The following is a 24,198-nucleotide window of genomic DNA, read 5'->3' as shown; positions in this document are numbered from 1 at the left end:
ACAACTGGAATCACCACTTCCAAACAATTTACATCCTTTCCAGTTCCTCCTCCATCTCTCCCAAAACATAACCAAACATATGCATTTCATATTCTTCCTGTGTGTACATTTAAAAGTAATAAGTAAAAGCAGTGAACATACACAGTCTGAAGAGATCAGCTTCACAAGTGCATCTTTAGGAAGATTCAGGAATGAATTTGTCTTGACACACTCAATAGCATTTTCACCAACATAAGAAATACAGCGATCCACAAATGACTTGGCTCCTTTTCCACCTGCAACATTTCACATACTGCTTGCTAAGCAACTCATACACTGTCGATCATCAAAGTTATTTCAGTTTGAGAAGTGCTATAAATAAATCATAAACAAAATCAAATATAATTTCACTCTCTACTATCTTATGCCAATAATTTAAATATATTTTATTTACTTCTATGGTCTTTTCATCTCAAGTGGAAGTATGCTCTGTCTAAAACACCTCCGAGGATTACATTACTTACAGATATTAATATGTTATTTCTTTTCATGAATTTTGGTATTAAACTGTGCAACGTATAGATCCTGAGCAATATGGACACCACATGAGAAACCACACCAAACGCACAGGACTTCCCTTCCATTAAGGTTGCCTACTCAAGTTATGATGCAACCTTGAAGGTGTTTAAGCTGGATAAAATAATAATTAACAGTTACAAGTAGGCTGAGGAAACTAATAACTGACTAATCTAGGACATAGGGCCTTTCTGGAACCAATGTACAGTGATGAAGAATATAAAAAAACAATTACTATGTATGAGTTTTACCAGAAAAACATTCTGTGGTTCTACAATTTAACTTTAAATTGTGTTTGTGCAGGAGAATTGTAGCTATGAATTTATCTGGAGGAGTGACAAATTACTTTTCCTTATAATGTTTCACTGCAAATGGTCATCTTCTCTCTGTATACATGTTAAAAAGTTCTGTGAGCTTAAGATTCATGGTTATTACTACACAACTTGGGGTTACCACAGCAACAACTTGCCAAGCATTAACGCAATGCATGATTGTAAGTTACAATGAGTGAGTAATCACTTATTTCAGTGTATCATGTCTATTCTATGAATAGTGATAATATTTTCATGTATATATGCAAAGTGTGGCATACTTTATGAAGGAAACAGTTCCACAATTGACTATTTGTGCATGTATTTTTTGGAAGTGGCATCAAATGTCAGCCTTGATATATATCATTTGATACCATGTAGGACTATACATGATGCAGGAGATCACAGGAGAAGTCAATACTACAAAGTTGGTATAAAAAATGATACAGCTGAATTTTCAGTGGGCACTACACTAGTAGTAAGAGAAATGTTGAGTATACTCTCATATTTAAGAGAACAGCAATTTAAAAACGGGCTGTCTTACCCCAGTGTAATATGTATGGGATCTGATTCACAAATTATGTCTTAAATTACCTGTTAACTAGTACTGGCTACAGAGAAATATACAGAATTCTTTTTGATTGCAACCACCATACCGTATCAAAAATATATGATTAGTGCCCCCATTTCTTTATAATGTCTCGGGAATAAACAGTGCACTGCGCACCCAACCTCCAATATGAAATATTCCAACACTGTCAAATTTCTTTTAATTTAGAAACTAATCAAGTTGTTTATATTTTCATCCTTTGAAATTCTGGAAAATTGTAACATTTTTAAAAATACTGGATAATTATCAATTCATTTAATTTTCGAATTTCAAATTCTTAACATTCAGTCAATTTCAGCTTGCCTAATTTTAAACTAGAGAAAATTTCAACATTGCATATTTTTTTCAAATATAATGAACTTTTCAAACTTCTTAACTATCTGAAGAATTTGGCTGTTGAAATTCTAGAAAATTTTAACAAACTTTGTATTTCAAAAATCTGCATATATTTAATTTTAAATTGAACTAAAATTTTCAAGTTAATGGAATAAATAGAATAACAAAAGTTCTTCAATCACATAAATTTTCAACTATTTTCAAATTTGTTTTGAGAATTTTTCAGATATTTGATACTTTCACAGCATTCAAATTGTTTTCAAACTATTGACCCTTTGAAATATTTTGGTTTTAATCTTAGAAAATTTAATTTTTTTTTTATATCATAATTCTTAGTTTTTTCTAATATTTCAATATGTTCGAATTTCTTGTATATTTTAAATCTGTGTACTTTTATTTGTTAACATTTTCAATTGTTTATATACTCCGAAACTGTAAACACTTTTCTTAATTTCGAAGTTAGAAAAATCTTCAAAATTGTACTTTTAAAAAGTATTTATATTTTTTAACTTTACAAGATCCTACTTATGATAATTTTCTAATATATAAATATATCCAGATTTTCAAAATTTTGTAATTATGCAGTCTGCACCTTCAGAACTCATCTGTGAATTTTCTACAACATGCATCCATGAAATGATCTTTTGTAATATGGGTTGGCCTAACTTGACAGGAAGAATACCTAAGTCTTCTAACTCTACATTCACAAAATACCTCTCTGTAAAGCATGCATAACAAATCATGTTGCCCTCATTCTTTGTTGACATTGGATAGGACTTGTGCCACAAGGGTGGCTCAGCCATGGCCAATCCACTCACCATGGATATCGTAACTGATTTTCTGATTCCCAACGAGATCAATGGATTTTTCAACTGATCTAATCCATCCAGCCACGCTACAGCCCTGGAGTCAACTTGGCCTCTAACAGAAATAAGTACCAGGAATCTTCCTGAGAGTGTAAAGGGTGCCCAGTGCATAAGGCTGACCTCACATCTGAGCCAACTGTCTAGAAAATGTGGCAGCCTTGACATCTCACAACCCTATGGGCCTCCAACGTCTGTTGCAGGGATAGCTTTACCTTTTTTTACCTTTTACTCTCACACTGATACTGTCAAAGTGTCACTTTGTCCATCATAAATCCCACATTGCTGCCACCTTAATTCACCTTCTGTTACCAACACGTTACTCATAGCATATTTGTCCACTGTAGGATTTTTTTTCTTCTTTAGCTGTGCTATGTCCAGTACTGCATAAAAGGTGAAAAGTTCAAGATCTTCTGGAATGTGATTCTGTGTAGTGTGGCAGATATTTACCAGTGTTTTTTAAGATCCTGGTGCTTCAATCTTATAGGAACAAAAGATGAGAGGCTGTACGTTCCTCTGATACACTGATAATTATCTACTGGACAATACAGCATCACATCCAGAAGACAGTAATTTTCATAATCAGCGCTACGAGAACCCATCTCACAATTAGGAAGGCTGTCCCTGTGCTCAGCTAAGCACATCACCATAATGATGTTAAGTGGGAATACAAATAAATCACATATCATGTAGACTTCCAAAGAGTATAAATTTATTTATTAAGGCAAATTTGTAGGAAAACAAAAAACTGTACAGTGCCTACATAAAATTATAACACTGATCATTCATGGCAGACCTGACATTCTCCATGTGGTTGAGTATAAAGATATTGTCTTTCTGTGACGTCACATGTTCTAGTTCGGCACACAGGAACCAACATGAAGACTACTATCTTCTGAGGTATAACGCTGTGAACCGACATTTCAGGGGAACATATCGCCGCCATCTTCAGAGTCAAATAAGCTGATCAAGGTACCAATGTGAAAGCAGGTGACTAGCAGAAGCTCTACCTGCTTGTACCTGCTCCTTACAGGTACTTTGACCCTGAAGATGGAAGTGACATGCTCCTCCAAAATATCAGATGACTTTCAATGGACTGCATGGCATCATACCCCAGAAGACAGAACTCTTTCATATGACAAAAATGTGTATGCTTTTGTTTTCCTTGCAGAGTTGACTTAGTAACTGTGCTCTTAACTTTTGATTCAATATATAACTGGCCTACCACACATCTCACAAGCACAGTTCCTGTTCAAAGGGGCAAAATATTTTTGGGGGGCAGATTTTATGTGGGAGGCCACTAAAAGTAATGTAAATTGCTCTCATCTGCTTAGTCCCGTGATCCATCACTAAATTCAGAACTTATTTACTTAGTAGCAAACAAAAATCATTCTAATTTACCTAATGCAATTGCTATTGTAAAGATATGCAGTATGAGGCCCCTTAAAACATAAAATGGGTACATTAACATTCTATGATATAAGGATGGTAAAGGACGCCAATTCTCTACTCAGTAAAATATTAAATACAACTGTTATTTACCTTGCCTTACAAAATATTTATGTCATATGGAATTTTGTAACCTTTAGACAAACTTCTTACACAGTATTTCAGGACAGAACAAACAATTACATCTTAAACGCATATTTCACAATAGTACTTAAATTTTGTGGCAATGGTATTAATTCAAACACTGCGTTCTTAATAAAATATATAATTGTCACTGCTTGTCCTGTTCGGATATAAGGTTCTTCAATTACCACACACACAAAACTTTCTATTCAAATCTGTGGATCTTAAAACAATTACGAAAGGAGCCAAATTCTTACACTTCTTTCATGAACTTCATATGGATATAAACCTTTTCATAACATTCGTTTATCACAACGGTCTCGAATGAATATTCCATACTACACTGTGTTCACGCTGAAGACATAGCTTGAGGATTGACATTCTGGATGAGCGTAATATTGTCACCCTTCAGCATCAAACGACCCAACGCTTTCCTGTTCTTTGTCCTCATGTGATATTCTTCTGCATCGTCCAGCACCAAGTTCATATATTCGTCAAAACCAACGATGTGACCTTCCAAACGAAGATTCACGTTCTCATACAGCCAAACTTGCACGCGTGATCTGGTTTGTAAATATCTGAAGATAAGGTTAATGGGTTGCACCATCACCTTTTGCACTTTCTGTGGTCCTTTGTATGCCATTTTTCCCTTGTTTCTCTTTTGCTGACAACTAAAACTGTACCACAAACGTGTATCTAACGCAATTAACAACTTTACTTCTACCGGCGTCGTTTCAAAATGGCGTCAAGAATCTAGTGCCAATATAACCAATTGTAACTACAATATACACTTACTTTTATTTTGGATCAAGTATCACATACCTATTTCTGCCCATGTTCTAGTTTTAATACCACAAATTTTCTCAGTATATTTCACAGAAATCATTCATATTTTACAACAAAATTAAAAGTATATTTTTCTCGTTGGCAACATTGCGAGGAAAAGTGGGGTTATAACACCACCTAGTAGCCGACTATTAGAACTATGAATGTGTACTTAAATTCAAACATATACCGTTACTGGTGGCAGTGTCATCAACTATTTCGGAATTTTGACTTTTTAATTTCGCAGGGTTAACTTCGTAACTCCTTGGCTTATGCACGGGACGAAGTGTTGGAGACAGCTTGAGAGGTATCACTTCGGAACTCACCTGAGAGTAGTGAATGTTCAAATTTGTATTTATTAAGGAATTACGAGCGCATTATGTTTCAGGAATGCTTACTATAATTGAGTTCAGAATCTCTTGTCCTCTCGTCTGCTAACTTAATATGTAAAGGTAAAGCTATCCCTGTAAAAAGCCTTGAAAGCTCATAGGGTTGTGAGTCGTCGAGGCTCCCACATCTTCTAGACAATCGGCTCACAGATGGCGGTGAGGTTGTCAGACTTACGCGCCAGCAGGCCGCCATTTACTCCCAGGAAAATGCCTGATACTCATTTCTGTTAGAGGCTGAGTCTACCTACCACAGGGACATAGTGAGGTTGGAAGGATTAGGTCAAATGAAAAATCTAATGGCCTCATCGGGAATGGACCCCGCGGCCTTCCGGCTTGTAGCATGGTGCTTAACCAACTACGCTACCGCGTGCCCACAACCTAATAAGTAAAGATTAAAATATAAAAAGGCGAACTTTTTGCTTGTTGTTTTATATGGGCATGAAATTTGGAATCTTATATTAAAGGAAGAACATAGATTAAAAGGTATTTAAGAACAGGAGACTAGAGAATATTTCATAATGAGGAGCTTCAGACCTTATACTCCTCGACAAATAAGGATGATAATACGTATAACGTAATAAGAGATGGGTGGGACATGTAGCACAGAGGAGAGACGAGAAATTCATAAACAAATACTTGGGAAAATTATACTTTTGGAGAACTAGGCGTCGACTGGGAGGTGATAATAAAACGAATCTTAAATGAATAGGATTTAAGGTTCTGGGCTGGATTAATCTGGCTCCGAACGAAATTCAGCGGTGGGTTTACTGTCGACAAGGTAGGGAACCTGTTGGTTCTATAAAAGGCGGGAAATTTCTTAGCAGCCTGACGGCTATTTGCTTCTCAAGGTAGTTGGTTAGTTGGTTAGACCGTCTCTGTGGTCTAGTGATCAGAGTTCCTGGCTACAGATCCAGACGTCCCGGATTCGATTCCCGAGGCTACCAGATTTTCTGAGAAGTGGTGGATCTGGAACGGGGTCCACTCAGCCTCGTGAGTATAAGCTACTTGAATGGAAAAGTAGCGGCTCCGGTCTATAAAACCGAAGTTAACGGCCCTGGGGATTAGTTGCACTAACCACGCGACACCCTCTATCCGCTAAAGTTAGCACTAACTTCGCCCACAAGCGGCGGTCGCTCGTTCGGTATAGTTCGCTTGCCGACTAAAACCACGGAGTCTTTTGTTCTAATTGGTTAGTTAGTTAGTTAGTTAGTTAGTTAGTCAGTTAGCTAGTTATGTAAGATTTGAGGTTTTCACGGCATTCTTCTCAGTAAGGTAGTTCCTTAGTTGGTTGGTTAGTACAGGGTACACTGAATTTGAATCTGAGTTAACAAAATATTTGATGAACTGCGCGTAAATACCAACCCGTAAGTAGAAGAACTTGCAGATGCGGCACTTACCGACTGCCCGGTCTTGAATATCCATGGCGGCTGCCAGGAAGGTGCAGGCGTTGAGGGCAGACAGCGTCGAGGTCACGTGATCTTCACACGCCGCTCTCAGTTCCTCCACGCCGAGTTCTTGAGCCAGATTCAGCATCTCGAACACGCCACTGTCCTGCAGCATGATCTGGCAACACAGAATCGCGGGAATCCCCGTAGCTCTCTCTATATACATGCTTGCATTTCCTGGCCTGATCGCTTTTATCAGAATGCAGCTGATAGAGGTGAGTTGTCAGCGTCACGCCCCGGCCGTTTTACCCCCGTTACCCATTGGATAAGAGGCTGAGTGGGCCCCAGAGCCGGTCTGGACGCTGTGGGATAAAAATTTTTGCCCATGTGGGGAATCGAACCCCGGCCGTCCAGCTCGAACTTCGTCGCTATACCGACGGGGCCATCCTGACTTCTATGTATCGTAAATCTAACGTTAATTACCGCTATCTGATATGTTTAATGTTACCGCCTTATTTCCAAAGGGAAGGCATTAATTAATTTGCGTATGAAATTCATATAAAATAGCGTTTACTCGCATAGTAGACAAAAGCTTAAAACTAGTTTCTAGTGTACACCCACCAACAAAAGGTAAAAAAAAGGTAAAGGTATCCCTGTAGGAGGCCGTGAAGGCCCGTAGGATTGTGAGACGTCGAGGCTCCCACATTATCTAGGCAATCGACTCACAGATGGCGGTGAGGTTGTCAGCCTCACGCGCCGGCCGCCCTTTACCACCCCAGGAAGATTCTTGGTACTCATTTCTGTTAGAGGCTGAGTCGACCGAAGGGTGGAAAGATAAGATCAACTGAAAAAAAGAAATCCACCTCATCGGGACTCTAACCCGCGACCTTCCAGCTTGTAGGAAATTAAACACAAACTCGTCAAGTGATTACCTTTCCGGTGTACACATAGTTGACGAACTGTCTGAAAGTATCCCCCTGAAACTGCGGGAGCCGAATAGGGGTTGGAGTCCCTGGGGCTGCAGGTGACACAGAGCTTCCCGGAATTCGACAAACCTCCCCTCGCTTCGCTGTACCGAAACTCTTGCACCTGAAATAGGTTAGGTTAGGTTAGGTTAGGTTTTCACTGCGACGGATTCGTGTAGGTCGCAAACAACTTCAAGAAAGTTTGCCTAGTGGCAATGCACAGAATAACATGTGTGAATGTTCGTGTTTTTCTTCAGTCCCTCCAGACGAATACCAGGATATAACCTCAAATTAGGTCATACATATTTCCTTCCTCCCTATCTATAGCTCTACAGCCCTTTGCTGGACCTTGGTCGCTTTTTCAGTTTGGTAATCCTATACACAGTCGGTAGGACTCCTTGGACGGGGGATCAGCCCACCGCAAGGATATTTCCTTCCATATTCTTTAAAATCATTATTCGCTAATAATCCTATCAGTCAACGGTATATACAAAAACCTCGAGAGATAAATCATAAACAAATAAAACAAGCTAAATGGGATTTGAGGTTCTCACAGCAGCTGTTATTAAGTTATATCTTCTGGAATATAACGCAGTGTAGACCGTTGAAAGTCAGACGACGTTTCGGAGGAACATGTCGCTTCCAAGAAAGAAACCAGAGACTCCGCTTGTCACCTGCTTCGTGATGGATTCTTGCTTGACTTATTCTTCTACCCTGAAGATGGAGGCGCCATATTCTTCCGATGCGTCGATTGACCCTCAACGGACTACAAGGCATTACATCCCAGAATACGGAACTCTTCAAAATAAATAAAATTAATTGTAATAAAAAAGCAGTTAAGAAAATTCAGTTTTGTTTTATGATACAAAATTTAAATGAAATCAACACGTAATTTGGGCGCTGTTACTTGTTAGTAGACATAAGGAATTGCAGGTGTTTTCCAATTTTCTTTTTTGTAACATGAGCTACTTAGAATCGTGGCTTTACTCAGTTCCTCCTTGTAAAAGTCGGAACAGTACCTTAATTAGACCACGATTATTCCTGTCCTAACACCATTCATTTTACCGTCCGGCGCCATACAGCCTAGATCCTACTGCGTCATTAAATAACCCCTCCCCTTTCAAAAAATCATATCCCAGAACATAGACAGCTTCGAAATATTTAGCATGTCGGCAAGTATCGGCAACACACGGCGATATTCGTATAATCAACAGCCAGAAACGTTTGCCAGGAAAAACATTCCTTGGGGGACACTGCCTCAGGTTGTAACCTTCCAGTACGTTCACCCCCCCCCCTGCCAACAGTAGCAACCCCTCAGACAAACTGTACGCATGCAACAGCCCCACACTGGGTTACCTTGGCAACTGAAGGCACCCTCCTACAGCCGAAACAATTCGGACGACACAAAAAGGCAATGTTTTCAAAAGGGTTGCCAACATTACAGAAACAAGTCAACCATGAACATAAAGATATTTCTGTCAGGTTACGGAAGGACAGCTCCACGCTTCAGCAAAAGGTAAGGTAAAAGTAAAGTTGTCCCTGTGCTTAACTAATTAGGCACTACGCCATGAAGGTGTATGGGGAAGTGGATGTATAGATCCACATTTTCTTGGCCTCGGCATTAGCTGGGGTTGAGCGATCAGCTTCTTGTACCGGCCGCTTTAACCCCGGTACACGTTGGATAGGAGGTTGGGTGGATCCCAGAGCCGGTCTGGACGACGTGGAAAAGAGAAAATTCTTTACCCTACCAGGGTTCAAACTCCGACCCCTAGGTCGTCCAAACCATAGCCTAGTCTATACTAACTGAGCTTCACATCTCCTTACAGAAATCAATTTTCGCTGTTTCTGTCAGTGTAGAAACTATCTTTTTTTTTCCGGCTGAGGGCACACGAAGAGAGACAGAGAGAGACAGAGATGTGGAAACAAAAGAGAGAGAGAAACAGAGATGTGGAAACGAAAGATAACGCCCTGAAGAGACGTGAAACGAAACGGAAAAAATGTAGCCGTAAGAGGGAATTCCGTAGTATCAGTGAGTAAGATTAAATTTAGAAATGGCGTATGTGTATGACATTCTTAGTTTATAGTCCGGCCACGATTTAATGGCCCCTGGTCTGGCCTGAGTGTGACGTAGCAGCACCCAACCGGGAAGGAAGAAGATGATAACGTAGTCAGATATTCATAGATACAGAATTTCAAATTTAATATTTATTGTATGTTCTGCNCCCCCCCCCCCCACTGCATTCCTAAATCCGGCGATTAACAGGCTCCGCCATAGAAATGTCAGGGCCACTTCGAGGTAAGTTCTGTTGCACAGATGAGCCCACGATACTGTTTTTCCCTCCGATATCGGTAAATGTGATGCCATCTATTGACAGAAATACTGTACTAAGTGATTAACATCTATCTCTTCGGCTGTGGCATTTTTAATGCAAATACTCCCGGTCACTTTGGTCGGTTCATGGTTAGAAAAGGGTTAAAGTTAACACTTTTACTGAACACGTTTTGCCGCATCGACGCAGTCATTGTCTCTCTCTCTCTCTCTCACGCTTTCTCTTTCTGCGTCTCGTTTTCTCTCACTTTCCTTGCATCTATTTTCCTTCATCTTTCGTCGCTTTTGTGCCAACATGCACGCTTTGCAAAGGAATGTGTAGGCTAGGGTCTAGAAGAGAGAAAGAGATTCGACGACCCACACGATAAGATTTTTGAAATGTCAACGCATAGTCTTCTCCTCCTAGCTGCTTACAATTCTTTGCACATGCCCAACTCCGACCTACCCCACTCGGTATTACTCCCAAGTGAAGCTACGTGTAATGCACCCGTTTCCCTGCAGACCGCTGGAATTATTGGATTCTCCCCTAAGTGGATAGAGGAGATGTTCTCTCTCCTCCGGCACAGTACCCTACCCATATTAATCTCACTACCTGTTCTTCAAGCAAGTCACAAGGATCAATGCGAGGTTTCTGGTTCTCACTGCCTTCTGGGTTGTGACGCCGTGGAGTCTGGTAGAACGTTGCCGAATTTTCGAAGGAACTCACTGCATTTTTAGACACCCTGAAGACGGAGGCAAATGTGTTCCTCCAAAACGTCAGTACCATGTACCGGTTACACGAAGGTCACATACCAGAAGACGCTAATCCCCGGTAGGTTAAAATATATGAAGTTCTATGTGGAACGAGATACGGAAGTCCTGAAGATAGCAGACTTTCTAGATACCGTGGTGTATGTGGGAGGATAAAACTGAAGGGGATTTTGAGAGATTTGGTTTGAGGGTACTAACTGAGGATAAGAATCAGGAAGGACTACTGTGAGTTAGGTAGCTGGTTATTTGAAAAGTTGATACTGCTAACGCCATCCACCAAGAGGTGAAATATTACATTCTAAGATCCACAATCTAATTACTTCTATTTGGCATAAGGAAATGCAAAAAGCAGGGCAAAATCATGATATAAAGATAGGAAACAGATGTTTTGAAAATGTGGCACAGTTCATATATTTGGAAACAACGATAACAGATCGAACCCTGATTCAGGAAGAAATTAAGAGGAGATTGAACTCTGGTAATGCTTGCTACCATTCAATCCAGAACCTTTTGTCTTCTTGTCTGCTGTCCAAAAAATAAAAATTAGAATATACAAAACTGTAATTTTGCCCGTGGTTCTGTATTTGTGTGAAACTTGATTTCTGACATTAAGGGTGGAACATAGACTGACGGTGTTTGAGAACAGGGTGTTGAGGAGAATATTTGGACCGAAGAGAGATGAAGTGACGGGAGGTTGGAGAAAACTGCATAATGAGGAGCTTCATAACTTGTAATCTTCTCCAAGTATAATTAGAATGATCAAGTCAAGGAGGATGAGGTGGGCAGGGCATGTAGCACGAACGGGGGAGAAGAGGAATGCATATAGGATATTGGTGGGAAAGCCAGAAGGAAAGAGACCACTGGGAAGACCAAGGCGTATTTGGCTGGACAACATAAAGTAGATCTTAGTGAGATAGGATGGGATGGTATTGATTGGATTGATCTGACTTAGGATATGGACCCGTGGAGGGCTCTTGTGAACACTGTAATGAATCTTCGGGTTCCATAAAATGGTGGGAAATTCTTGAGTAGCTGCAGAATTTGCGGCTCCTCCAGAAGGGCTCAGCTCCCTGAGTAAGTAGGTAACGCAATCCACCATGGGAACTATGGTGTGTCAACGTCAGTTAATAAAGTCGACCGTTACGTCATTACAAATTTACTTCCGGTATGCATACGCTACCGGAAAATTAAGCCGTGCTTACACCGGACATTTCTTCCGTAAAGTTGCTTCCACAAGGTACAATGTATTCTGTGTCTTTAAAGAGTTCACTTCCTCAATATAAAAAAAAAATCCTTTTGCGATTTCTGCAAATCAGTGGTCCATTTCTCCGCACCATTTTCACTGCTACAGACTTCCACTGAGCTGAAATCTGAATATATAACCTCAAAGAATCGCATCTTCACATTGTTCATAATGTTTCAACGTGAACCACACTATTCCCCTTGACGAAATATCAGATTCTGTCGAAGCGGTAAGCTGGAAGATGCGGTCATTTAATTGTGGGCCTACTTCATGTACTTCGTCAAAATATAAAGGCCTATATATAGGAACCAGATCACATCCTGCGTATTATATTTCCTGGTATAGCCTCGTCTGTTGTCATGTCAGTCGTATATTCTGACTATCTACTTATGCGCTAAAGACATGTCCCCATTTGCTGTGTATAGAATCGCTCCTACAAGTATCTGTACGTACAACCCCGGCTAATGTATTGTCTCCTGCAGATGCTGAGTGCGCACAAAAATTTGGATAGCAATCCTATTATATTATACATGGGTAATAATTTCTATAGAAACATGTAACATTAGTACTTCGTTGGTAGCGTGGCCGAGCGGTCTAAGGCGCTGGTTTAAGGCACCAGTCTCTTCGGGGGCGTGGGTTCGAATCCCACCGCTGCCATAATTTTTTTTTTTTATTTATGGAAGTTTACTTCAAAGTCACGTATTTTTATAATATATAATGTTTTCTATCCTTTACTTCAACTTCCTATAATTTCTCGGAGGTTTAGAAGCGCAAACGCGAAAGACGGGGCACATAACAGACGAGACGTTGAATACCGAAAATTCCTGCTTCGTATTTCGGAGATCCAAAGTCCTAGTCTCAGCCTCCTATGCCCAGTCATATTTCTCTTGGTTTTCCTCAGTCCCTTCTCGTAAAATATTTCTCATTTATGTCCCGCGACTTCTTCGGTACACTATTTACAAATCCTTTTGCCACCCCACGTTACGTATGGTAAGACAAGAGCAAAATTTTTAAGATTGCTGTTTTCAAGGATGTGACGTCGTTAAGTTTGGTAGAAAGTTTCCGAAACGTTATGTCTTCAAGTTCCTAGAATACCGGAAGACGGACAAAGTTCAAAAACCGAGCAACTCTAAAGAATGCTAATAGAAACTACTGTCGCATTTGCCTTAGAAGCAGCAACGTAAGCTTGGGAAGACAGATGTCTCCCCATGGACTGCTTGCATGCCCTGATCACCTGGAAAGTTATGCTAACGTGAGCCTAAACTCTTGGTAGAGTCATCCAAGACAGACACGACTGGCATTTTTTTTATTACTTATCTGCATTGGCTTTGTTTTGAATCCGATTTCTGCGTTTCGTGTGAGAAGTTCGGCAAGAATTCACGGAGCAGTGGTTGCAATCGCAAATTTTAGCGTTGCTCTTAGTACTATGAAGTTTAATGTGCCCCTAACTGAACAAGAGAACGGCCTAGCTACCATTTCCCTCGGCTTCTCTTCGTTAGAGGACAGATTGCGTTTCTTCTTCCCACTTATATTCTTGATCACGACCGACTCCAGTTTCTGGTGGCGAGAGTGTGGAATGGGGGAGCGAGGGTGTGTACAATGTGTGACAAAACCAATTAAGGGAAGAAGATCTTCATTTGTTCCTGTCTACTGACTCCCCAGCGTGCAGCCTATTTTTATCAGTGTCACGTCATTACGTAGCATCTTCAATACATTATCATTATTCCGTCGCTTTTGATGCCGTGACATGTACGTCAATTAGACCGAGCAAAGAGATATGGATGTTCCCTTCCGAATGATGTCAGTATTGTCTCTTGAGAGAACAACGCGTGGTAGGGAAGGGGGGGGACATACGATGACGTCACGCGTTAACGACCGCAAAATGAACGTAACTGAGTCTGAGGTCAATTATTTTAACGAGTGTTAAGAATTTATTTTAAATACCAACAAGACGATTGTGTGGTCATGGGCGCCGATACGATAATTTTCGTGGGGGGGGGGACCAGATTTTAAGGGGAGGAGGGAAGCCAGAAAATTTGCTTACAAACAGATGTTCAAGACTACTTCAACTGATTACTCTAAACTATTCAGGATAGAAGATTAATTGTTTTAAACTGGGATAGCTCAGTCGGTATAGCGACTGGCTACGGGCTGGACGACCTAGGAGTCGGAGTTCGAGTACCGGTAGGGTCAAGAATTTTCTCTTCTCCACGTCATCTAGACCGGCTCTGGGGCTCACCCAGCCTCCTATTCAATGATTTGTGGGGGCTCTTTCCCCGAGGGTAAATCAGCCGCGGCGTGAAGCTCACCACTCACCTCCAACTAGTGCTAAGGTCAAGAAAATGTGGATCCATAAATCTACTCCCCCCATACGGCTTCATGTCGTAGTGCTTAATTAGTTAAGCACAGGGACAACTTTACCTTTAATCATTATTATTAATATTTGGTATGTCTTTTCTTTCTTAAATTTTATTTATTTCTCAAAATCTCGGGGGGGGGGCGGGACAATGACTAACAGACTCTCGACCGTGCCATTCCTCAGGAGAATAACTGTCGGCATCTAACCTCGATGGCCCGGTTTCAATTTCATTTGGGTTTTCTAATGTACAAAGTGGCAACGAGGCAGGCTTTTCTACGGGTTCCTCGATTTTCCTTAGCAAATTATGACTCCACCAATGCTCCATTCTTTCATCTAACTTCCGAGGCTGGTACGACAGGCTCATTTGTGGCCTAAATAAGCCATAGCGATAAGGATATGTAATACAAACTCCATGGCTTTAGTCCGCAAGCGAACTATACGGACCGAGCGACCGCCGTTTGTCGGCGAAGTTAGTTCCAACTTTAGAGGATAGAGGGTGTCACGTGGTCAGCGTAACGGATCCCCACGGCCGTTAATCTCGGTTTTCTAGACCGGAGCCGTTACTTCTCCATTCAAGTAGCTCCTCAGTTATCCTGATGAGGCTGAGTGGACCCCGTTCCAGACCAACTACTTCTCAGAAAATCTGGTAGCGCCGGGAATCGAAACCGGGACCTCTGGGTCTGTAGCCAGGAACTCTGACCAATAGACCACAGAGGCAGCCAAGGGTATATAATAATAAAATAAAATTTGTTCCCCGTCGCCCCGAAATGACGATTTATGTTATCTAAAGACGTATTATCGAGACTATATAGCGTCGGGAAAACAGTATGATACTTCAGCTTGGGGGTTGAGCGGTGGGCTAACAATTCTTCGCCTTCTAGACTCGGACGGATTGTTTGGAATTTGTTTAAAAATAAATAAACGAAACGCGTGGAAAAGATGAAGGAGAGTCATATCGACAAGATGATGTTAAAATTAGAAGTGACACGTGGAATAAAATAGAGAGAGATAGAAGAAGATATTAATGAAGGCGAAACACGCCTCAGTGCCCTAAACTTTGAGGATGCTAATGACGGAGCTGAGTACTTTGCATTAGTATCACCAGCCTCTCATTAATCATCATTACCATTCTCGCTGCCGTTATTCCAGTTGACCTAGTTGCGGACGCCAGACGCATGCGCAGACGAAAGGGAAGGTTTCCGTATTCGGATTCCAAGTTTTCAACTGAACACTTCCACTGCTGTCTTCTGGATTATGGTCTGCTAGGTGGCTACTAACGTTTCGGAGGAATCTACCGCCTCCATGTTCAGGGTATTCACTATTTTCAATCTCATTCATGCCCACGACAAATAATATACCAGTGTTCGATTTGAGGTTCTCACAGTGGTGAACTATGAAGAATGTTATCTTCTGGGATGTGACTCCGTGTACTCCGGTAACAGTTCATCCATGTATGGAATAAGTTACTGCATCTATCTTCAGGTTCGAAGTGCAAGCTAAGGGACCAGCTTGGTCTGATCTTGTATATGGAGACAACACTTCCTCCGAAACGTCGATGAACTTAATGACATGGCAAAAAGTTGTCCCTATGCTTAACCAATTAATCACTACGCCATGCTGGAGTATGGGGGAGTGGATTTATAAATCCACAATTTCTTGGCCTCGGCACTAGCTGGAATTGAGTGGTCAGCTTCACGCCCCTGCCGCTTTACCCCCCAGGGAAAGAGCCCCCGGTACTCATTGGATAGGCTGGATGGGCCCCAGAGCCGGTCTGGACGCTGTGGAGAAGAGAAAATTCTTGACCCCACCGGGACTCGAAATCCGATCCCTCGGTCGTCCAGCCCGTAGCCAGTCACTATACCGACTGAGCTAGCCCGGCTCCTAATGACATGGGGCTTAAAGTTATTAAATCCTGTTTCCAAAATACTTATAGCCCGGTGGGAAAATTAACTTGCGTCCTCATTCTACTGGATTCTTGCTTGGATTACACTTCGACCCTGAAGATGGAAGCGATATGTCCCTCCGAAGCGTTGTGCTGTCTCCGAATTACACGGTGTTACAACGCAGAAGGCCGTGCTCTTCACACTTACACAGGGCTTGGCTCATAATGTACGGGGGCACACTGGTTCATAGAACAGCAAATGAACTTCAGAAAACATTTCGCTGTCGAAGTCAAGAACCGTAGCTCTCCCTAACCAAACGGTTTGAGAACATTACTACTTCCGAGGGTGTGACACCACGTAGGCTGGAAGTTATCGACCTTTCGGAGGAACCTCTTGCCTTCAGGATCTCCTAGAGTACCTACCAGTCGTCAGACCGCAATCGACAGCAACTTGCAAAATGGCGGGGCGATAACTTCAGATCTCGTGAAGCCGAACCTGCGCTCTTGGACCCTGTCCCTCGCACCGTATTCTAAAGACTAGCTAACTCTGCCTAAGGGACCCAACAGAGTGAATGTCTTCCCCTTACCTGAGGACGGAAACAGATCCAGTTTCCGAAATGTTGTGTTCTATAGTCTCTAGAATACCGGACGATGGAAAAAGTACAAACAAACAAACTCCGTGACCTGTAGTCCGAAAGCGAACTACACCGAACGAGTGACCGCCGCTTGTCGGCGAACTGAGTACCAACTTTTGCGGATAGAGGGTGTCACGTGGTCAACGCAACGGATCCCCACGGCCGTTAATTTCGGTTTTCTAGACCGGAACCGATATTTCCTTGAAATAACTCCTCAATTATCCTTACGAGGCTGAGTGGACCCCGTTCCAGACCCACTACTTCTCGGAAAATCTGGTAGCGCCGGAAATCGAACCCGGACCCCTGGTTCTGTAGCCAGGAACTCTGACCAATAGACCACAGAGGCGGTTGGAAATAAGTCCAAACCCCCAATAAATCCGAGTATTATACACCACGGCCAGAACCCTCTACAATCTACCTGTCAACCCTAGATTATTGCCCCTTGAAGACTGAAATATCCACCCTCGGAGGGAACAAATTCCAAGGGCACATTCCATCTTCATTACAAAGAGACACGGGCATTTCTCACCCGACACTAAGAGTAAATGCATTAAAGCTGATAATTCCAGGGACACAACAAAACACTTTCAGGGCGGGACTTGCCGTTAAGTGTCTATATAACCAAAGAGCGCTACATCAACCTGGGAGACCGTGCTCATAGTATCAAAACCAAGGCCACGCTGTCCCTGTGCTTAATTAATAATACAACACGCGGACGTATGGGAGAATGGAGGTATAACTCCACTCTTGATCTCGCTAACAGATGAAGGTGAGTGGTCACATTCACGCCCTGGCCTCTTTACCCGCAGATCAAGTCACCCATAAGCACTGGATGGGGGCTATATGGGCCCCATAGCCGGTTTAGACGCTGTGAATAAAACAAAAATTTGTTGCACACCCTGGGAATCGAATCCCGGTCATCCAAGCCCGTGGGGCGTAGCCATACAGACTGAGCTATCTCGACTACCCCTTAACAATATTAAAACGGATCTTAATAAAAGTCGACCCTAGGGCCATATTGCGGTTGGAATAATTAGCTGAATTGAACAAATTCAATGACCTCATCGGGAATCGAACCCGCGACCTTCCGGCTTGTAGCCTCAACCAACTACGCTACCGCTTGCCCCAAATTCGTCCATATACTTAATTAATTAAGAAGACGCATGGGGAGTAGAGGTAAGGTTCCGCGCATTCGGCACTGCATGGAGAAGAGTCGTAAGCTTTACGCTCCGGCCGCATTAATGGTGCGGAGAGAAAGCACGGTGACGAGTGGATAAGAGGCTGGTTGGTCCTAAGAGCCCATCTTGACGACACGATAAAAAAAACTCCGTGGCTTTAGTCCGCAAGCGAACCATATCGACCGAGCGACCGCCGCTTGTCGGCGAAGTTAGTGACAACTTTTGCGGATAAAGGGTGCCACGTGGTCAGCGCAATGAATCTCGGTTTTCTAAACCGGAGCCGCTATTTCTTTGAAATAACTCCTCAATTATGCTCACGAGGCTGAGTGAACCCCCTTCCAGACCCACTACTTCTCAGAAAATCTTGTAGAGCCGGGAATCGAACCCGGGACCTCTGGATCTGTATCCCCCAGTCCCCCCCACCCTTTTTGTTACTCACACCAAGCTATGCCGCTTCATAATTAATGCACGTGAAACAAAAGTACAATAGCTACACACAGAGGCGGGATTGTTACTGCTATAAATTACGGCGTGTGAGTTGCGGCATCGCCGACAGAGGCAGCACCAGCAGACATGGAAGTGACATCTACTGCCTGCAGCACTATTATTTTGTTTGTTGTGGTGACACAGGTTTGCACGGAGCCTTGCAACTGACATCCTGATGTTACAGAACTTATGGCGTCCCTCTTCATCATAACGACTCGTCGCTGAAATTCGAACAACAGGCAACAGAACTCTGTTACACTGCACCGAACATCACGTGACGAAGCCTGTGCTATTGTCACGATTTTATGGAGTGGCTATAGACGGGGTTTCAGACTGATCACTCGATTTATTGACTACTTACACACTCACTCACTCACGGACCTGAGCTCTTCTTGAGAAGCTGCCGACTGTGCAGCTACTCAAGAACTTCCCAACATTTTATGGAACCTGAAGGTTCATTATCGTGGTCACAAGAGCCCTCCACTGGTCCCTATCCGGAGCCAGATCAATCCGATCCATACTATCCCATTCTATCTCTCTAAGATCCATTTCAATATTGTCCACCCACCAACGCCTTGGTCTTCCCAGTGGTCTCCTTCCTTCCGACTTTCCCACCAATATCCTATATGCTTTTCTCTTCCCCCTATTCGTGCTACATGCCCTGCCCATCTCATCCTCCTTGACTTGATCGTTCTAATTATATTTGGAGAAGAGTACAAGTTATGAGCCGGTCACGGTAGCCGAGCGGCCTAAGGCATAAATTGTCATCGCTTGCTCGGAAGCCGGGATCGTGGGTTCGAATCCCACACAAGGCATGGAAGTTTGGTGTGTGTGTGTGTGTGTGTGCGTTTATTCTGTGTTTGTGTTGTCCTGTGTTTAGGTAGAGGCCTTGCGACGAGCTGATCACCCGTCCAAGGAGTCCTACCATCTGTAAAATGATCAAGAAACAGAGAAATCAGCCCTATGCTCCGAAGTGGGAGCAAGAGGCAAGCTCTATCACTGCGCTTAATTAGTCACGCGTAACGCCACGAAGACAAAACCGCGTCAGGGAGAGGTACAGCTCCACACACTATTAACTGCAACACTGGATATAGGTTGAGTGGTCATCTTAACGCTCCGTCCGCTTTATTCCAAAGGAAACAGCCTCCGGGACCCACTGGATAGGAAGCTACGTTACTTCCAGTCAGAACGTTGTGCACTTCCTTCGTAGTCAAGTTCGTAAAGGTAAAGTTGTCTCTATGCTTAACTAATCAAGCACTAAGCCATGAAGGCTTATGGGGGAATGGATGAATAGATCCACCTCGGCACTAGCTACAGGCGAATGGTCAGCTTCACCCCCCGGCTGCTTTACCCCCGGAGAAAGAGCCCCCGGTACCCATTGGATAGACGGTTGGATGGACCCCAGAGCCGGTCTGGACGACGTGGAGAAGAAAAACTATTAACCCCACCAGGACGTGAACTCCGACCCCTCGGTCGTCCAGCCCGTAGCCAGTCGCTATACCGACTGCACTATGCCGGCTCCAGTACAGTTCGCATCCCAGTCAACATGTCGACTGAGCTTTCGGCTCCAACGCAATATTTATTATAATAAAGAAATACGGTTAACTGAATCCAGACAAAGTGGGGCATATAAGAGATTGTGGATGAAAACACGGAAACTACAGAACCGTGACATTAAATGGCGGCTTTGTCCACGGGAAAGAGATAAAATGCCGTAACGCTCTTAGCCGAACTGCAATCACTGGTATGCAGGCGTAGTGACAGGTAAAACATGGGTTTGGCTGGGCTTCTCTTCTGGACCCTGTTGGGAGTCACACTGATTTCCGTAGCGGAGAACCTTCAGGTAAGGGATATGACAATCGCGTGAAACTTTGAAGTTATGTTCGTCACATTTAACGTCGGTAAGAATGTATATTAACTTACGTTGCCTTACTTCGAACTACGACCGCAACTCCGGGTGAGGGCGTTCGAGAACAGGGTGTTGAGGAGAATATTTGGACCGAAGAGAGATGACGTGACGGGAGGCTGGAGAAAACTGCATAATGAGGAGCTTCATAACTTGTACTCTGCGCCAAGTATAATTAGAATGTTCAAGTCAAGGAGGATGAGGTGGGCAGGTCATGTAGCACGAATGAGGGAGGAGAACAATGCATATAGGATATTTGTAGAAGCCAGAAGGGAAGAGACCGCTAGGATGACCAAGACATAGGTGGGCGAACAATATTGAAATGAATAAAGCAGTCTTCTGGGATTTGGCGCCGTATATATGTGGTGTTAACCGACGTTTCGGAGGAACGTATCGCCTCCATCTTATATTTTTCCTTCTACCCTGAAGATGGAGGCGATACGTTCCTCCGAAACGTCGGTTAACACCACATATACACGGTGCCAAATCCCAGAAGACTGCTTTCTTCATAGTCACCGCCGTGAAAGCCTCAAATCTTACAATATTGAAATGGATCTTAGAGAGATGGGATGTTATTGATTGGATTGATCTGGCTCAGGATAAGGGAAAGTGGAGGACTCTTGTGAACACGGTAATGAACCTTCGGGTTCAATAAAATGCTTGGAAGTTCTTGAGTAGCTGCACAATTGGCGGCTTCCCAAGAAGGGCTCAGCTCCAAAAGTGAGTCAGTGAACGTAATTTTTTTTTTAAAGTTTCAGCTACGGAGATAACGGGAAAGGCAGAGACGTATCCCAAGCCGAGTAGGGCAACTTATGTTACTTCCCTATAAAGGAAACTAGGCTCACCTATATAGAAATTGGGATGAATGAAATGTGATTATTTTTACGTGATATGTTACCAGATGCTATTGGCAGCATATGTACGTGTACTTTCAGTATTCCTAAGTCAGTGGGATATTCAGACATTCCTACACATGGCATCACGTCCCCTACCTCGTGGAGCGGATGTACAACATGAAGAAAGCAGTCTTCTGGGATGTGGCGCCGTGTAGATATTGTGTTAACCGACGTTTCTTCATAGTCGCCGACGTGAAAACCTCAAATCTTACGGATATACAACATGATCCTAAATTATTGTCGGAGTTTCCATGGCCTATAATTTTCAAATCGGAAACAATAAAATAAAACTTTTTACGGAATATGAAAATTTAGCTCAAAAAGTTTGTGCTTGTGTATTAAAACCGCAGAGACCACGAAAACCCGGACAATAATTTAGAAGCACCCTGTAATTCAATTACTTCTTGTCTAACTAAATATCTATGAAGCCGCATCCTCCTTCAGAAACCTCCAGTCGCTCAACTACTCAAAAACTGTCTAATATTTTATAGAACTCGAAAGTTCATTATCTTGTTCAAAAAATCCCTCCACTGGTTCCTCTCCAGCGCCAGATGAACCCAGTCCGTACTACCCTATCCCATTTCTCTAAGATCCATTTTAATACATAGTGCCCCCCTCTTACATCTAGGTCTCCTTACTGGACTCTTTCCTTCTGGCTTTCCCACCGAAACACTACATGCATTCGTCTTCTCCCCAATGGCTTGCTACATGACCTGTCCATCTCGTCTTCCTTGACTTGATCATTATAGTTACATTTGGTGAAGATTATATATGAAGCCCCTCTTATTATTTCATCCCTCTTCGGTTCAAACATTTATTTATTTTGCTTATTATTCTATTATATTTTTAATCTAAGAGTAGATGATCTCCCATGTATACTTAAATGTCACTTTGGACGTTAATTTATCTATACTCTATAATAAGTATGCCGGTCACGGTAGCCGAGCGGTCTAAGGCATGTACTGTCTTCGCTCGCTCGGAAACCGGGATCGTGGGTTCGACTGTTTCCTGTGAGGTACGAACTGAATTCTTATATATTATTCTTATACACTGCCGGTCACGGTAGCCGAGCGGTCTAAGGCATGTACTGTCTTCGCTCGCTCGGAAGCCGGGATCCTGGGTTCGAATCCCATTCAGGGCATGGATGTTCGTGTGCGTTTTTCTGTGTCTGTGTACAGCTAGAGGCCTTTCGACGAGCTGATCACTCGCCCAAGGAGTCCTACAAAATGTGTAATATCTAGTAAACCGAAGTGAAACGGAGATTTTCATGGAGGCAGGTCTAGGCCCAAATTCGGGCTGTAGCGCCACAGAAAAAAAAAATCTGTAACAATCCTATATTATTGTGCAAAGGTTTATGTTAGATTTATAAATCAAATAAATTTACGATTACATAGATATGCATGCAGCAGTACTCTTAATATTCAGAGCGCCATCAGCGGAAGTGACTACTGAATAAATTGCCGGATATTTCTGTGAATGCATTACGATACAAAAATTTGGCATCTCAATATTTGATGAAGCCATTCGGCTGATTTTTATACTGATACCTGGGGTTATATTTCCGTTTTTATTATTATAATGTTTAATTATTATGCACTTCAATGATATGTACATAAACCGGGTTTCTATAGGGAACAAAACACAATTTGCATGTAATTTTGTTGTTAGCGACCGGAACTCCACAACAATCGGTCTCGTTCCGCTTAAGATCGTGATTAGACAAGATCAGTTGTGAGACCCGGAAGAAAACTCGGAGTATATTACTAAAATTGATTCATAGGCGAAGGCAGGGGGAGTCAGGAACCCCTCTTGAATTTCGGATAAATTGAAAATTTAAGAATAAATATATAAATATACCAAAGATTAATATCAAACAATCCTGTGCAGGTGGTGTCATCTATGTTTCAGTACGAAGACATGTAACTCAAAGACGATTAGTAAAAATGTTGTTAAGTTTATAGGGAAATATTTTGACTGAATCCTTGCAAAAATTCTCGTGCTGCCCCCCGCCCCATCACCTCTAGAAAAATTCCTGACAGCTCCCATAGGATCTTCAACAGGACTGTAAACCTGAACAGAGTAAAGTTAACATGAATGATCGGCCAGCAACAATAGAAATGGTATGCTATTTTCTGTGCGGTAAGATCTTAACACTTTAACGTTTTTACACGAACTTCATCATAAAAGGGGAATTAATCAGCTACTCCGAATTTAGCCCTGGACATGGTACTTTTAAATTAACAGCAACACTACCTCCAAGCCAATACCGGGGATAGTACCTCGATAAGACCACGATCGATTTCTTCAAATTTATTTCTAATTCATCTTTCATTTCTTACCCTAACATTTCATGCTATGTAGTGTACACTTCATGTAAAACATACCTGAGGGCAAGCCACACGTTAATCAGACAATCTTATGAATGGTTTTTCTCTTTTCCGGCCCAACTCTGGAGCCTACCAAAAGGGTATCGGGGGTTCTTCCCCCAGGGGCAAAGCAGGCGGGACGTGAAGCTGACCACTCATCTCCATCTAGTGAAGAGAATGCCTGGTTATACCTCTACCCGCAAAGCGTCTACATACCGTGGTGCTTAATTAAAGAGAGGGAAACTATATATTTTGTATTTATTAGTTTTAATTATGAAGAATTTATTCTTGGAGCCGGGGTAGCGTAGTCAGTATAGCGACTAGCTACGGGCTGGAGGGCAGTGGGGCAGGAGTTCA

At 42.5% G+C, this 24,198-nt stretch overlaps 1 protein-coding gene and 1 non-coding gene across 5 annotated transcripts in view; one reads left to right on the top strand and one right to left on the bottom strand.

Moving 5' to 3' along the window:
- Positions 1-24,198, bottom strand: part of LOC111862484 — a 44,754-nt gene that overhangs the window by 7,203 nt on the left and 13,353 nt on the right. For all 4 annotated transcript variants that reach the window (XM_033750677.1, XM_023847948.2, XM_023847947.2 and 1 more), the window contains exons 3-5: positions 7,779-7,935; positions 6,859-7,024; positions 142-275 (exon numbers count right to left, since the gene is read on the bottom strand). In XM_033750677.1, the coding sequence (XP_033606568.1) occupies positions 142-275; positions 6,859-7,024; positions 7,779-7,935 (457 nt within the window). The remainder of the gene's footprint in view (positions 1-141; positions 276-6,858; positions 7,025-7,778; positions 7,936-24,198) is intronic.
- Trnal-aag lies at positions 12,709-12,790 on the top strand. Its single transcript has one exon. It is a non-coding gene; the product is annotated as a tRNA-Leu (tRNA).

Source organism: Cryptotermes secundus, unplaced genomic scaffold (assembly GCF_002891405.2).
Source record: "Cryptotermes secundus unplaced genomic scaffold, Csec_1.0 scaffold816, whole genome shotgun sequence".
NCBI lineage: Eukaryota > Metazoa > Arthropoda > Insecta > Blattodea > Kalotermitidae > Cryptotermes > Cryptotermes secundus.
Note: the sequence above shows the minus strand (reverse complement) of the source record. Positions and strands in the feature narration are given on the sequence as shown.